The sequence below is a fragment of the Mustela lutreola genome, chromosome 10, assembly GCF_030435805.1.
Source record: "Mustela lutreola isolate mMusLut2 chromosome 10, mMusLut2.pri, whole genome shotgun sequence".
Lineage (NCBI taxonomy): Eukaryota > Metazoa > Chordata > Mammalia > Carnivora > Mustelidae > Mustela > Mustela lutreola.
Window position 1 is genome coordinate 109,295,969 of NC_081299.1, and position 14,308 is coordinate 109,310,276.

At 39.2% G+C, this 14,308-nt stretch overlaps 1 protein-coding gene across 5 annotated transcripts in view; it reads left to right on the forward strand.

The window, feature by feature from the left end:
- Positions 1-14,308, forward strand: part of ARNT (aryl hydrocarbon receptor nuclear translocator) — a 72,052-nt gene that overhangs the window by 37,762 nt on the left and 19,982 nt on the right. For all 5 annotated transcript variants that reach the window (XM_059138226.1, XM_059138225.1, XM_059138227.1 and 2 more), the window contains 6 exons: positions 1,645-1,858; positions 5,737-5,950; positions 8,605-8,707; positions 10,419-10,484; positions 10,904-10,989; positions 12,515-12,591. In XM_059138226.1, coding sequence (XP_058994209.1) covers positions 1,645-1,858; positions 5,737-5,950; positions 8,605-8,707; positions 10,419-10,484; positions 10,904-10,989; positions 12,515-12,591 — 760 coding nt within the window. The remainder of the gene's footprint in view (positions 1-1,644; positions 1,859-5,736; positions 5,951-8,604; positions 8,708-10,418; positions 10,485-10,903; positions 10,990-12,514; positions 12,592-14,308) is intronic.

Here is a 14,308-nt window from a genome sequence, read left to right on the forward strand (position 1 = left end):
ATCTTCCTGTGTAGACTCATAGGCTTGATTACTGTGTCATAGCAGTACTGGTCTTGCTTTGGTGATTGAATCTTTTGTGGTTTCCCAGAAAAGTTTTAGCACCCATGATACGGCTTTTTAAAAAAGCAGCCTTCTGGATTTTAGTGTCAGAAGTCTGTTAGATACTAGGAAGATGGGTGCTTTAAGTTTGAAAGTAGAATGTTAAAATACGGACTTATGTGGTAAGACCTTTTTGCCTTTGGAAAGGAGACTCTAGAGCTCTCTTTGGAGACTGTCATCACTAAGGTAGAAATATTAGGATAGTAATGATATACCTAAATTTTTCTGTTTTCTGGCTTCTGTGATTTGGGACCACTCAGAGATAGATCATTGATACCAATATGTGTTTTTACTACTTTCTCCCCTACCTCATTACCTTTTTCAGCAGGACCACAAGCTCATTTTGTTGTCATTTCCTGCTAACTCTTTAACTTTTCAGAAAGCTGATATTGTATGGTATGGTGGGAAAACCATTTCATTAATTGGGAGTGAGTGCTGCCTTTGGGAAAGTCATTTAGTTAACTTCTTAACCTTTGTTTGCTCTTCTCATAGATTTATGTTAGACCAGTTGTTTTTACTTTTCTTTTTTGTTTTGACAAATAACTTTTATTCTGGTAGGACCCTTAAGTGGTAATGGAAGCAAATAAAAAGGATAAAGCAAAAGCTGCTCAAGGAGAAGCAGAAATGCAGCACATTGTTTGGTTCTCTCTTTGATGCATCCCTGTGGAAGACACTTAGGAACTCTGGGGCTTTTCAGAAATCCAGCTTGAAAACTACTGGATTATTATTTTTAGCAATGATAAGATTTCGTTCTGATATTGAGGAAATCAGCACTGGAGATGTGATCCACTTACCCTGTTGAGATCCAAATTGTGTGTTTTCAGGACTTTTCCTCCCCACTCCACTTTTATTCTCCAATTCATTTTGCTCCAGTGGGGGACCCAGAAGTGACCTCTGCTAGATGATATCTTAAAATCTCTTGAGCTCAGTATACTAGCACCACATCCAAATAGAGAAGGTAGGACTTTATTAATGAGATGAGTAAAACTTCAGAATCTTCCAGTTCTTCCTTCCAGTGTTAAGAGTAAGAGAGAAGCTTGGAACAGGCAACATTTTATAGACCAAAGGAAAGTGTACTATCAGTTATTTTATCAGCTGTGGAACACTATACTTGGGTTGGAAAAAACTAGTCACTTTATTTTCAGCCTTAAAAAGTTGAATTAGTAAACATGGAGTCAGCCAAGCCAAGATTATTTGTCTCTCGGGAACTAAAGTGAATAAAATCAACATCTTTTAAGACTATCACTTCTTAAAACACTTTTTCTTTTCTTTTATTTGGGGGAGTGGTAATTTACATAGGAAGTGAAGTTTCCAGTTTACATAGGGAGAATTGCTGGTATCTGGTTATTCTCTGCCTTGTTGGTTTCTATTCCATGCTTGTTCTGCATGAGAATGTTGGCAAACTTGACACTACCCTCTGAGACTTAAGCCCTCCTAAATCAAACAACTACATTTCTTCAGCAGCTTTCTCCGTATTTATATCACTCTTCCCTGCTCCCAAATGGCCAGCTGTGACCACTGGATGGGGCTTCTCTCTCCACGCAGGGAAAATCATAGTGAAATTGAACGGCGGCGACGGAACAAGATGACAGCCTACATCACAGAACTGTCAGACATGGTGCCCACCTGTAGTGCCCTGGCTCGAAAACCAGACAAGCTAACCATCTTACGCATGGCAGTTTCTCATATGAAGTCCTTGCGAGGAACTGGGAATACATCCACTGATGGCACCTACAAGCCTTCTTTCCTCACTGATCAGGTCTCTGGGATGTACAATCTGAGATAGTCTAGAATCTGTTAAAAATTTTGATCTTTTGGGGGTATATGACCATAATTCTTTTTTCTTTTTAATTTATTTATTTGACAGAGATCACAAATAGGCAGAGAGGCAGGCAGAGAGGGAGAAAAAGTAGACTCCTGCCAGGCAGAGAGCCTGACGCCGGGCTCAGTCCCAGGACCCCAAGATAATGACCTGAGCTGAAAGCAGACACTCAACTGACTGAGTCACCCAGGCCCCTAGATGACCATAATTCTAACTAGTGCCTTATATTGAAAGACAGAGCCAAGCTGAGTCTGTAGATTGCTTAAAGTACAAGAATTCAGTTGTTAAGGAGAAATTCACACCATGGGAAAGTAGTTTCAATTCCTGGCTATAATATTCATTAGTATTCAAACAGTGAGAATTGCAGAATACTTGTGCAAATTATTTAGCAAGCTTATAGGTATTTTATTTTATTTATTTGGAGAGACCATGTGTGCACAAACGAGGAAGAGTAGACTCCCTGCTGAGCAGGGATTCTACCTCCCCACCTCTCCCCCACCCCCCAGCCCCAATGCAGTTCAATTCCAGGACTTGGGATCATTACCTGAGCTGAAGTCAGACATTTAACCAACTGAGCCACCCAGGTGTCCCAAAGCTTATATGTATTTTAAACTTCACTCATGAATGTAGCCTATAAGGTGAAATAAGAGTAGACTTGTAGGAAGAAGAGATGACTGTGTCCTATGGAAATAGTTCTCTTTGTTGCCTTTAGGGTTTTAGAAGATGGAAAAAATAGATTTCTTATTCTTGAAGCAGCTTACAGTTTTAGTGATAGAAGGAGTCTAACATTAGGCAGTCATCGTTCCTTAGAGATGTGTTCTGTTACATGTAATGAGAAAAACAGGGAAGGCAAAAACATTTCTAGCTTCTCAAGAACTTAATCTGAATATGAATATGTGAGTGGAAATCAGTCTGAATATGTATTTTTGAGTGGCTGATACACACAAGTGAAAAATTAGAGGAAAATGCATACAGAGAAGAAATAACCTTTTTTTTTTTTTTTTAAAGATTTTATTTATTTATTTGTCAGAGAGAGAGCGAGTGAGAGCGAGCACAGGCAGACAGAGTGGAAGGCAGAGTCAGAGGGAGAAGCAGGCTCCCTGTGGAGCAAGGATCCCGATGTGGGACTCGATCCCAGGACGCTGGGATCATGACCTGAGCTGAAGGCAGCTGCTTAACCAACTGAGCCACCCAGGCATCCCAAGAAATAACCTTTTTAAAATGATTTTTTAAATTTAGAGAGAGAGAGAGAAAATATGAGTGGGGGGAGGGGTAGAAGGAGAAGGAGAGAATTTCAAGCAGACTCCCCATTGAGCTGGAGCCCAGTGTGGAACTGGATCTCCTGACCCTTGAAATCATGACATGAGCTGAAACCAATAGTTGTACATTCAACTGACTGAGCCATGCAGGTACCCTGAGAAATAACCTTTCTTTAAAACTTACTAATTTTAGGGGCACCTGGGTGGTTCAGTGGGTTAAAGCCTCTGCCTTTGGCTCAGGTCATGATCCCAGGGTCCTGGGATCAAGCCCCACATCAGGCTCTCTGCTCAGCAGGGAGCCTGTTTCCTCCTCTCTCTCTCTCTCTCTCTTTCTCTCTGCCTGCCTCTCTGCCTACTTGTGATCTCTGTCAAGTAAATAAATAAAATCTTTAAAAAAATAAGACTTAGTAATTTATATGGGACTAGATAAATATATAGTGGAGGGATGGCTAATGTGAATAGAATGACCAGGTTTGAGTGGGGATGGTTAGCAAAGACTTCTAAGAGTAAGAAAGACATGTTCTGTTTCGATTATTAACAATAACACATGGTTAATGCAGAAAAATTCGGAAGATACAAGCAATATAAGGAAGAAAAAATTAACCTATAATGTCACCTTTTTATTCAGAGGAGTAGAAGGAAAGGGATGTGGTTCGGAAAAAAGCAGTAAGAATTTTCCAGATAGGAGTGTCTATATGAAAACACACATAGCATAAATTTTATATGTATGTACTTTAAATAGTTAATCAGTTAATCTAACAATATACATAGAAATACTGATTGAACAGGCTCTAGTTTATGCACCTTTTGTGGGCTAACCAGATGCTTTGTGCTATGAGAAGAACAGAGATAGGAGAGAGTCACTAGTGGAAAGAGACACGTAAATAAATAAAGTATGAGCACACAATTAGTTCTGTCATAGAGGTGCAGTATTAAAGTCCTGTAGAAGTATAAACATGAACAAGGTAAGGGATTAGTGTCATAAATATTGTGAATAATTTGAGCAAATACCTAGTGAGAATGATTGGATTATTCAAGGCAAATGAAATAGTTTAGCAAGCCTTGGGAGATGATAATAGGGAAGTAGGCTGGGACCTGATCATGGAATACTTAGGTGTTATGTTATAGAATTTAGATATTAATTTTTAGGCAATAGGGTACCTGGGTGGCTCAATCAGTGTCCCAACTCTTGATTTTGGCTCAGGTCAGGGTCTCTGAGTCATAAGATTGAGCCCCAAGTTGGGCTCTGCGCTGGGCATTGAGTCTGTTTGGAATTGTCCTTCTCTTCTGCCCCTCTCCCATCTCTCTCCCTCAAAATTGTGTTAGTTGGTATAGAGCATTTTAAGCCTGGATTTGGGAGAATGAATGCAAGGAAAGCATTTCCTTTGTCTTGGCATAAGATGACTAGGACGATGATCTAGTATTGGAAATAGAATTGATAAAACAGTTATCACTGGAGCATGAGACAGAGTAATTAGATTTTGAGTCTTGTAGCCTGAGAGGAAGGTGATACTGTTAATCAAGGAAGGAAATGCTAGAAGAGCACAAAGGATTGTTTTTTGGAGGGGGAAATATGACCAGTTTTGAGATGTTGAAATTGAGTTGCTGGTAGAATGTCTAAATTGGAAATGTTTAAGAGTTGGTTGGAATTTAGGTCTGTTAAAAAAAGAGATTAGGGGAGTCTAGAGATACAGACTTGGGCATCATTTCATAGCAGGAAGAAGTGGATATAATTTCTCAGAGAGTATGGTATAAATAGAGAAGAGAACTTAAGATAGAACCTTGGAAATATCTATACTTAAGATTTGAACAAAGGGAAGGGTACCTGAAGCAGAGAAGGGGCATTTAGAAGGGCAGCAGAAATTGGGGGATGGTGTCATAGAAGCTAGAGGAAAATAAAAGGATGGAATGGACAACATTACCAGATTCTGGAGAGAGATAGAGTAACATAATAAAGACCCAGGAAAGGGGACTTGAATTGGCAGTCAGGAGAGTATTGTTAACCTGCTAAAAACAATATGAATGGTTTAGAATGACAATTATAGTGGGATTGAGGAATACGTGAAAGGTAAGAGAATAGAACCAGTGAATATAACATTACTTTTAATATAAACTTGGCACTGAAATAGGGATGAGTTGGGCAAAATGGAGGGAAGATTTGTATACAAGTGAGAAAACCTGATCATATTTATAGATCTGAGGGGAGAGAGAGTGAAAATGGGAGTATTTGTAGAGCAGGATCCTAAAAAGAGACCAGAGGGTGTAAGATCAAGGACTAAATTTTGTTAGTGGGAAACTTCTTTATTCCCCATCTTGAGTCCTGAGATGAAGGGGAAGAGGTAAATAGTGACATAGAGAGATTGAAGAAATATCTATTTAAAAAAAACTGTCGTGAAGGCAGTTACGTTTAGCCTGCATAGCTGGGGCTGTGGATCAGGTAGGAGCCAGCAATTGCTTATGGAGATGTGCATAAGGCCTGAAATGTCTTACTTGTTTCCATGAATAATACTTGGCTTTTAAGAGTTCAGTATTAACTTATTTTTCTTCCTTGGGCAGGAACTCAAACATTTGATCTTGGAGGCAGCAGATGGCTTTCTGTTTATTGTCTCATGTGAGACAGGCCGGGTGGTTTATGTCTCTGACTCAGTGACCCCAGTTTTGAACCAGCCACAGTCTGAATGGTTTGGTAGCACACTCTATGATCAGGTGCATCCAGATGATGTGGACAAACTTCGTGAGCAGCTTTCCACCTCGGAAAATGCCCTGACAGGTATGAATTATGTGGATGGAAAATGAATGGGAAGCCTTTTCTTTTTTCCCTGAAACAGAAGAGGTGTTTTAGCTCTTCACTTTGTTCATTAACTCTGGCAGGGCCTCTAGAATGTTCTCCCATAATGGATATAATCATTTTTTTCTATCCACATGCAGATAATATAATTTGTAGTTATTCTTAGAAAATTTTTTTTATGACAGCGTGCATATAAAAATTTATTACTGTAAACAAAACAGTAAAAACCAAATCTACAATGAATTTTTTTCCCATTCTAAAAGAATTAAATTATCCATGTTTCTGTCTAATTTGTATGGGTAATTACCTGGTATTTTTTCCTACCTGTTTCTGCATATCTTTGGCTTTAATACTGGATTCTATTTAATAGATATTTATTTTAGAGGGGAGTGGTTATCAGTATATAAGGTTTTTTTTTTTTACGATTTTATTTATTTATTTGACAGAGACATAGCAAGAGAGGGAACACAAAGCCAGGAGAGTGAGAGAGGGAGAAGCTGGCTTCCCACTGAGCAGGGAGCCCGATGATTTGGGGCTCCATGCCAGGACCTGGGAGCATGACCTGAGCCCAAGGCAGACGCTTAACAACTGAGCCACCCAGGCACCTCTATCAGTATATAAGTTGTTGTTACTATTGTGGGTTTTTTTGTATCTATACTATTTTTTGTCTTATTTTTCTTTCTTTCTTTCTTTCTTTTTTTCTTCCCTTCCCCCTATTTTAATGCTCTTCAGTACTTTTGCCAGAGTTTGGCTAGAAGAAACACGTCTGCTTCTTAAGCAACTCTGGAAAAAAAAATTTAAAGTGAAAGCAGATCAAAACTGGTAATTAAGGGCGCCTGGGTGGCTCAGTGGGTTAAGCCGCTGCCTTCGGCTCAGGTCATGATCTCAGGGTCCTGGGATCAAGTCCTGCATCGGGCTCTCTGCTCAGCAGGGAGCCTGTTTCCTCCTCTCTCTCTCTCTGCCTGCCTCTCTGCCTACTTGTGATCTCTCTCTGTCAAATAAATAAATAAAATCTTTAAAAAAAAAAAAAAGTTGTATTAAAAACTGGTAATTAAGGGGGGCCTGGGTGATTCAGTTGGTTGAGTGTCTCAACTCTTGGTTTTGACTCTGGTTGTGATTTTAGAGTTTTGGAATTGAGCTCCATGTCAGGCTCCATGCTAAGCTAGAATCTATTTGAGATTCTCTGTGTCCTTCTTCTGCGTCTTCCTGTGTACACGTGTATACACACACACACTCAGTGTGCACGCCTTCTCTCCCTCTCTCTCAGATAAATAAGCTAAATCTTCTAAAAACTTGTAATTAAATATAAGAAAGTCCATTAATTAAATTCAGTTAATTAACATGATGTATTACTGGTTTCAGAGGTCTACCTCTAGGTCAATGATTCATCAGTCTTATACAATGCCCATTGCTCATATCACTGCCCTTCTTTATTTTTTTTAAAGATTTTATTTATTTATTTGACACAGAGAGACACAGTGAGAGAGGGAACCCAAGCAGGGGGAGTGGGAGAGGGAGAAGCAGGCTTCCCACCAAGCAGAGAGCCTGATGGCAGGGCTCAATCCCAGGACCCTGCGATCATAACCGGAGCCGAAGGCAGACGCTTAAGAACTGAGCCACCCAAACGTCCCTCACTGCCATTCTTAATGTCCATCACCCAGTTACCCCATCCCCTCCCCCGCCTCCAGCAGCCCTCAGTTTGTTTCCTGTGATTAAGTGTCTTAATGGTTTGTCTCCCTCTCTGATTTTGTCATTTTTTGTTTCCTATCTTTCCTTGTGATCCTGTTTTGTTTCTTAAATTCCACATATGAGTGAGATCATATGATGATTGTCTTTCTCTGACTTACTTCGCTTAGCATAACCCCATCTAATTTCATCCATGTCATTGCAAATGGCAAGATTTTGCCTTTGTTAATTGTGTTTTAGTTTTCCCTTCTTTTAGGTCTTTATGGATTTCATGTTTCTAGTTCCTTTTCTCAAAAGTTGCCATTCGTTTTTTTCTTTCTTTTTTCTTTTTTTTTAATAAAGATTTTATTTATTTCTTTGACAGAGCACACAGCAGGGCAAACAGCGGAGGGAGGTAGAGGAGGGAGCAGGGAGCCTGATGAGGACTTTGATCCTAGGACCCTGGGATCATGACCTGAGCTGAAGGCAGATGCTTCAGAGCCACCCAGATGCCCTTGCCATTAGTTTCTATATAATAAAAGGAGGAACAGTTTTGGCTGGAGATAGGTATTGTGTTAGTATGGCATATGAAATTATTTGTTTTTAAACAATGACATTCCCTCAGTGTGCATGTGTGTACACATGTGTATGTGCATGTGTATAAAAATGAGATCCAAGAATATAGCCTGGTCTCTTACTTGCCAACACTACTTTCCACTTCCAGCTTTCTTCCTTACACAAGGTTATCTCCAGTGCTGCCTTTGAATTTAAGAATAACATTCATTGATGGAGTTTGAGGTATTTTTGGACTTGAAAAAAATCCTTCCCCTACTTGGCCTGTTCTTTTATAAGCAAGGAGATTGAAGGGCATGAACAGGATACTTATTTATCTTGGCCTCCAGTGTCTCTCCTGTCCCCTTTTCACCACATACAAGAACACAGTTCAGACTGTTTTTCACATCATTTTTCAGGGCGTATACTTGATCTGAAGACTGGAACAGTGAAAAAGGAAGGTCAACAGTCATCCATGAGGATGTGTATGGGCTCAAGGAGATCATTTATTTGCCGTATGAGGTGAGTGTCAGGCTGAGGACTTAAGAAACTTAAGAAAAATTAAGACTTAATTTAACTTAAAATTAAGAATTAAGAAAAATTAAGAGCAGGGCGTTTGATTTCTGGTTAGGGGAGTTAACATTTTTTTTTTTAAGATTTTATTTATTTATTTGACAGATCACAGGCAGAAAGACAGGCAGAGAGAGAGAGAGGTGGAAGCAGGCTCCCTGCTGAGCAGAGAGCCCCATGTGGGGCTCGATCCCAGGACCCTGGGATCATGACCTGAGCTGAAAGCAGAGGCTTTAACCCACTGAGCCACCCAGGCACCCCGGGAGTTAACCTTTTAAATCTGAGCTCTAATTGGATTAAATTTAACTGTCAAGACCCACATGAATTATAACAGAATGAAGTGTTTGATAAGGGAACTAAAGTTTAATGAACAACTCCTATGCCACATATTATAAGAGACTTGGCTGTCATCACATTTCCCACATCTGTTCTTTGGGGTTGAGTTCATGGTTACTATTCTGCTGTTAAAAAAAGATTCAAAATTAACTTCCCAGGATTACAGAGGTAATGTCTGGCATAGGATTTTATTTTAATCCAGAGTAGTTGGATTCCAAAACCTGTATTTTTTCCCAGTATTTCACAAGGCAGCATCCACCTACTCAGAACATTTCTGCATTTTTCTTTTTTTCACAGAGTATTGATACTTTCTTACATCTTTCACTTAATATTTAGTGTTTATAATTGTAAATTATACTTTTTTAGTATTCTGAAGAAAGTATGGTGGTACATTCTACACAGGCAGGAAAGATACCTCTTAAAGTCACAAATAAGTTCAGGTTGTACAGTGGAAATTGCCTACATTGCACTGAGAGGATGTTTTTTAGAAATGATGAGTAGGACATTAAGAAAGGTTTCCTGAGAGAGTTACAGAATTTAATATTATATGGCTTACTGATTTAGAGTAACTTCTGAACCTGGACTAATACCTACTATCTTCTGAGACCTTGAGCTGATTACATGACTACTTTGTGTTGTGGTTTTGTCTAATATTGGGAATTGAGAACCTCACAAAGTTGTTAAAACCATGAGGTAATAAATATTTGTAAAGATGCTTAGAATAGTATACAGTATATATTAAACTCTGGGTAAGTTTTAGCCATTATTTTAAAGAAATGAGATAAGGAAGGTAGAGAGGGTGGGAGAATGTTCCAATATGTGGACACGACCTATGTAGAGACATAGAAAAGAGCAAGATAAATAATAAAGAAGTGTGTGGCAAATAGATTGGGTTGTGGTATAGAACAGGAATCTGCAGACCACAACTCTTTGTTTGTGGTTGTAAATATTTGTATTTGTAAATAAAGCTTTATAGGAACATAGCAATGTGCATTTGTTTATGTGTTGCCTATATCTGTTTTCATGCTCTGATGGCTCATTGCAACAGATTGTATGACCCACAAAAGCTGAAATATTTAGCCTCTGGTCCTTTACACAAAAAGTATACTGACCACAGTGTAGAGAATGTCTGCATTTGAAGATTATGTGGAATATTTTGAACTTCAAATTCTGGACAGTTTTAGAAATACAAGTTTTAGAAATATCAGGCCCGACTTCTTTATCCTTCTGTGTCTAATCCAGAGCCCCTTTTTCTGGCTCTTAGTGGATGGAAAGTTCTTTAATAGCACAGCTTAATTGCTTTTAATCTCTCTGTTCTTTGAAACAGGTGTGGCAGTAGCTCAGTGGACCCAGTCTCCATGAATAGATTGAGCTTTGTGAGGAACAGATGCAGGTGAGGTCCTGAACAGTGAAAAACCAAAGGGATGGCCAAATACCTGTAGAGATCATCACCTTTTCAGCCATCTTACTGTAGTACTTCTTTCAACAGCCCTCACCTTCATCCTTTACTTTCCAGTTACTTTTTTGGGGGGGAGAGGGGGCAATATTTTCCTAAACTTTTACAGCCTCCTTTGCTTATCTTGTTTGAAGAAGTTGCCCTACCACTTTACCAACTTTCTTTCTGCTACACTACCTTTCTGTTTCTTTACTTTGGCAAGGGTCAGAAATATGGTGGTCACTTTTGGGTGGGAGAGATCAAAAAGTGACCAGTTTTCTAAACATCCAAGAGCCTAAAGTTAAAGGTACTAAGCCAGCATTGCCTTTTAAATGTTACTGGGTAGGGTTTTCTCCTCACACATGTACTTCTTCTAGGAATGGACTTGGCTCTGTGAAGGATGGGGAACCTCACTTTGTGGTGGTCCACTGCACAGGCTACATCAAGGCCTGGCCCCCAGCAGGTAGGAAAGTTGAATTTCTCCCATGGTGCAGCAGGTTTGTCACAGAGTCTGAGTTAGCTAACATTTATCATGTACCTGGTATGCAAAATGTACTGTGGTATAAACTGTAAGAAAATAACAAAGAAAAAGCAGGCTCCTGCCCCTCCTGTATATTACAGCTGGGGAGATGGATTACTCAGACTTAAAAATGATTCAGTGTTGGCGGTATCACAGAATGCAATTTTTCAACATGCAGACTTATAATAATATATACTGAATACCAATTTTCTAAGTTTTTTGTGCAAAGAAACAGTTGGCATTGAGTGCAGTTAATTTGGGAAAGCTTTTTAAAGTAGAAGCATTACTTGGAGGGAGAAGAGGGAAATGACTTAATAGTAGTAACTTATAAGTGGGATATTCTCTTTAAAGGCCTCAAATCAAGATGTGAGCACATTCGCTTAGCTAGAACTTGAAGTCAAATAGAAAATGTGAGAAGGGTGGTTGAGTGCAGGAATCAGCCTTTTAAACTGTTTTGTCAGAATTTCCAGATCTTAGCAACTTTATTACTTTGCTGCTAGATGGGTGTAATGGGGAAATGGGATTGTAGGGAGAGGGAAACTAAGACAGAAGGAGGCAAGGTGGTATATTTGGGGAAGAAATCAAACTTTGTATAAAAAAAACCTGGGTTTGATTCTGGCATTGTTACTTACTAATGGTATAACTTAGGGTAAGACATTTGACCTGTATAAAAAGAACCCCTCAGTTTTCTCATCTATAATTTGGAGGTAATATATCCCACATAGAGTTATTTTGAAGATTAGAGTTAATGTAAGAAAAGCACTTAGCCCAGTGGCTGGCATATATATGCACTCAATAAATGGTAATTAAATGTAATTCAGAAAAATTAATTTTAAGTGTAGTGACATTTGAGCCTTTTAGTTTATATACTGAATAAACCATACATTTGCCATATTATACATGGTCTTTTATACTTCTGTATTGCTCTCAAATAATATTTTTCTTGGTAAAAAGACTATATATGCAAAGACTAGAGAGAAAATGCAGCCTTCTTCCTTTTCCACAAAAACATTGAAACTTTGGCTTCTCTCTTTTCCAAAGGACATAAGTAACTAGCTTTTGATGTTGGTTTAATTTCATTTTTAGTTGTTTGCTTATTTTAAAACACAAGGTGGGCAAGACATCTGTTGCCTGCCTACGGTATTAGTCCTAGAATAAATGACTGTCTCCATATGTTTGGTTTGACCAGTACAGTTTTTTAGAATACTTTGAGTGGGACTTGTACTCTATAGTTTATTACAATTAATATGGCTAAAATATATGAATTAATACATGTAAAAATACTTTAAACAGTATCTGGCATATATGGTAAGTTCTGTGCAGTTGTTCTGTGCAGAGTAATTCAGCACTCTGTTATTTTATACCTAGTCTCTTCATACCTACATGTATTTTAAATCTTTTTCTATCTGAATTGAAGGCAGTTGAGTTTGAGATCCCTCTTAAACCTTTTAATTTCACCTTCCTGAAGGTGTCTCCCTCCCAGATGATGATCCAGAGGCAGGCCAGGGGAGCAAATTTTGCTTAGTGGCCATTGGCAGACTGCAGGTAAGTATGAATTTTCCACATCTATATCATCTACTTTCTTTTCTTCCTTTCTTTTTAAAAATCTTCTTACACATTTTTAAAAATTTTAATTCCAGTGTAGTTAACATATGGTGTCATATTGATTTATTAGCATATTAGTTATATGAGGTGTACAATATAGTGATTTAGCAATTCTTTTTATTTATTTATTTTTTTTTTTAAGAGAGAGACAGATGTGGGGTGAAAGGGCAGAGGGAGAGAGAGAATCTTTTTTTTTTTTTTAAAGATTTTATTTATTCATTTGACACAGAGAGATCACAAGTAGGCAGAGAGGCAGGCAGAGAGAGAGAGAGGAGGAAGCAGGCTCCCCGTGGAGCAGAGAACCCAATGCGGGACTCGATCCCAGGACCCTGAGATCATGACCTGAGCCGAAGGCAGCGGCTTAACCCACTGAGCCACCCAGGCACCCGAGAGAGAGAATCTTAAGCTATGTGCTCTACACCCAGCACGGAGCCCAGTGTGGGGCTTGATCTCACATCCTAGATGATGACCTGAGCTGAAATCAAGAGATGCTTAACCAGCTGAGTCATCCAGGTGCCTGTTGATTCAAGATGACTACACATTACTCAGTGCTCATCAGAAGTGTACTCTTAGGTGGGGGGTTGAGTCAAATGAGTGATGGGTGTTAAGGAGGGCGTTTGTGATGAGCTCCAGGTGTCATATGCAAGAGAGAGAATATAAGCAGGGGCAGAGGGAGAGGGAGAAGCAAACTCCCTGTGGAACAGGGAGTCCAGTGCAGGGCTCAGTCCTAGGACCCTGGGATCATAACCTGAGCTGAAGGCAGATGCTTAACTGACTGAGCCACTGAGGCGTCCCATCTTTCTCTTTACTTTTTTACTGGTTTAATTTGTGGTTACCATTAGGTTTGTGTTAAGCATATGGCAGTTTATGTTAAATTCATGGTCACTTACGTTTGAACTCATTCTTTATTCCTCTTCTCTTCACGTTTTAGGTATATTGGTGTCATACTTTGCAGCCTTTTATTTTGTGAATTCCTTGACTGATTTTTATAAACATACTTCATTTTGCTGGTTTTGTTTTTCCTACTTTTCTTACTCCTACTTACTGTCTCAAAGAGTTCCCTTTAACATTTCTTACAGGATTGGTTTAGTGGTCATGAATTTCTATAACTCTTGCTTGTATGGGAAACTTTATCTGTCCTTCTGTTGTGAATAATAGCCTTGCTGGATAGAGCATGCTTGGCTACAGGCTTTCTTCTTTCAGCACTTTGAATATATCATGCTACTCCTTCTGTCCTGGGAAGTTTCTTCTGAGAAATCTACTGATTACCTTAAGGTTTTCCCTTGTATGTAACTGTTTTTCTACTTTCTGCTTTCATTTATTTTTTTTAAAAAAGATTTTATTTATTTATTTGACACAGAGAGAGACAATGAGAGGGAACACAAGTAGGGGGAGTGGGGGAGAGAGAAGCATGGAGCCCAGTTAGGGGTTCGATGCCAGGACCCCGGGATCATGACCTGAGCCGAAGGCAGATGCTTAATCACTGAGCCACACAGGCACCCCTCTTTATGCTTTTAAAATTCTCTCTCTCTCTCTTTTTTTTTTTTTTTAGGATTTATTTATTTATTTGACAGACAGAAATTACAAGTAGGCAGAGAGGCAGGCAGAGAGAGAGAGGAGGAAGCAGGCTCCCCGCTGAGCAGAGAGCCCGATGCGG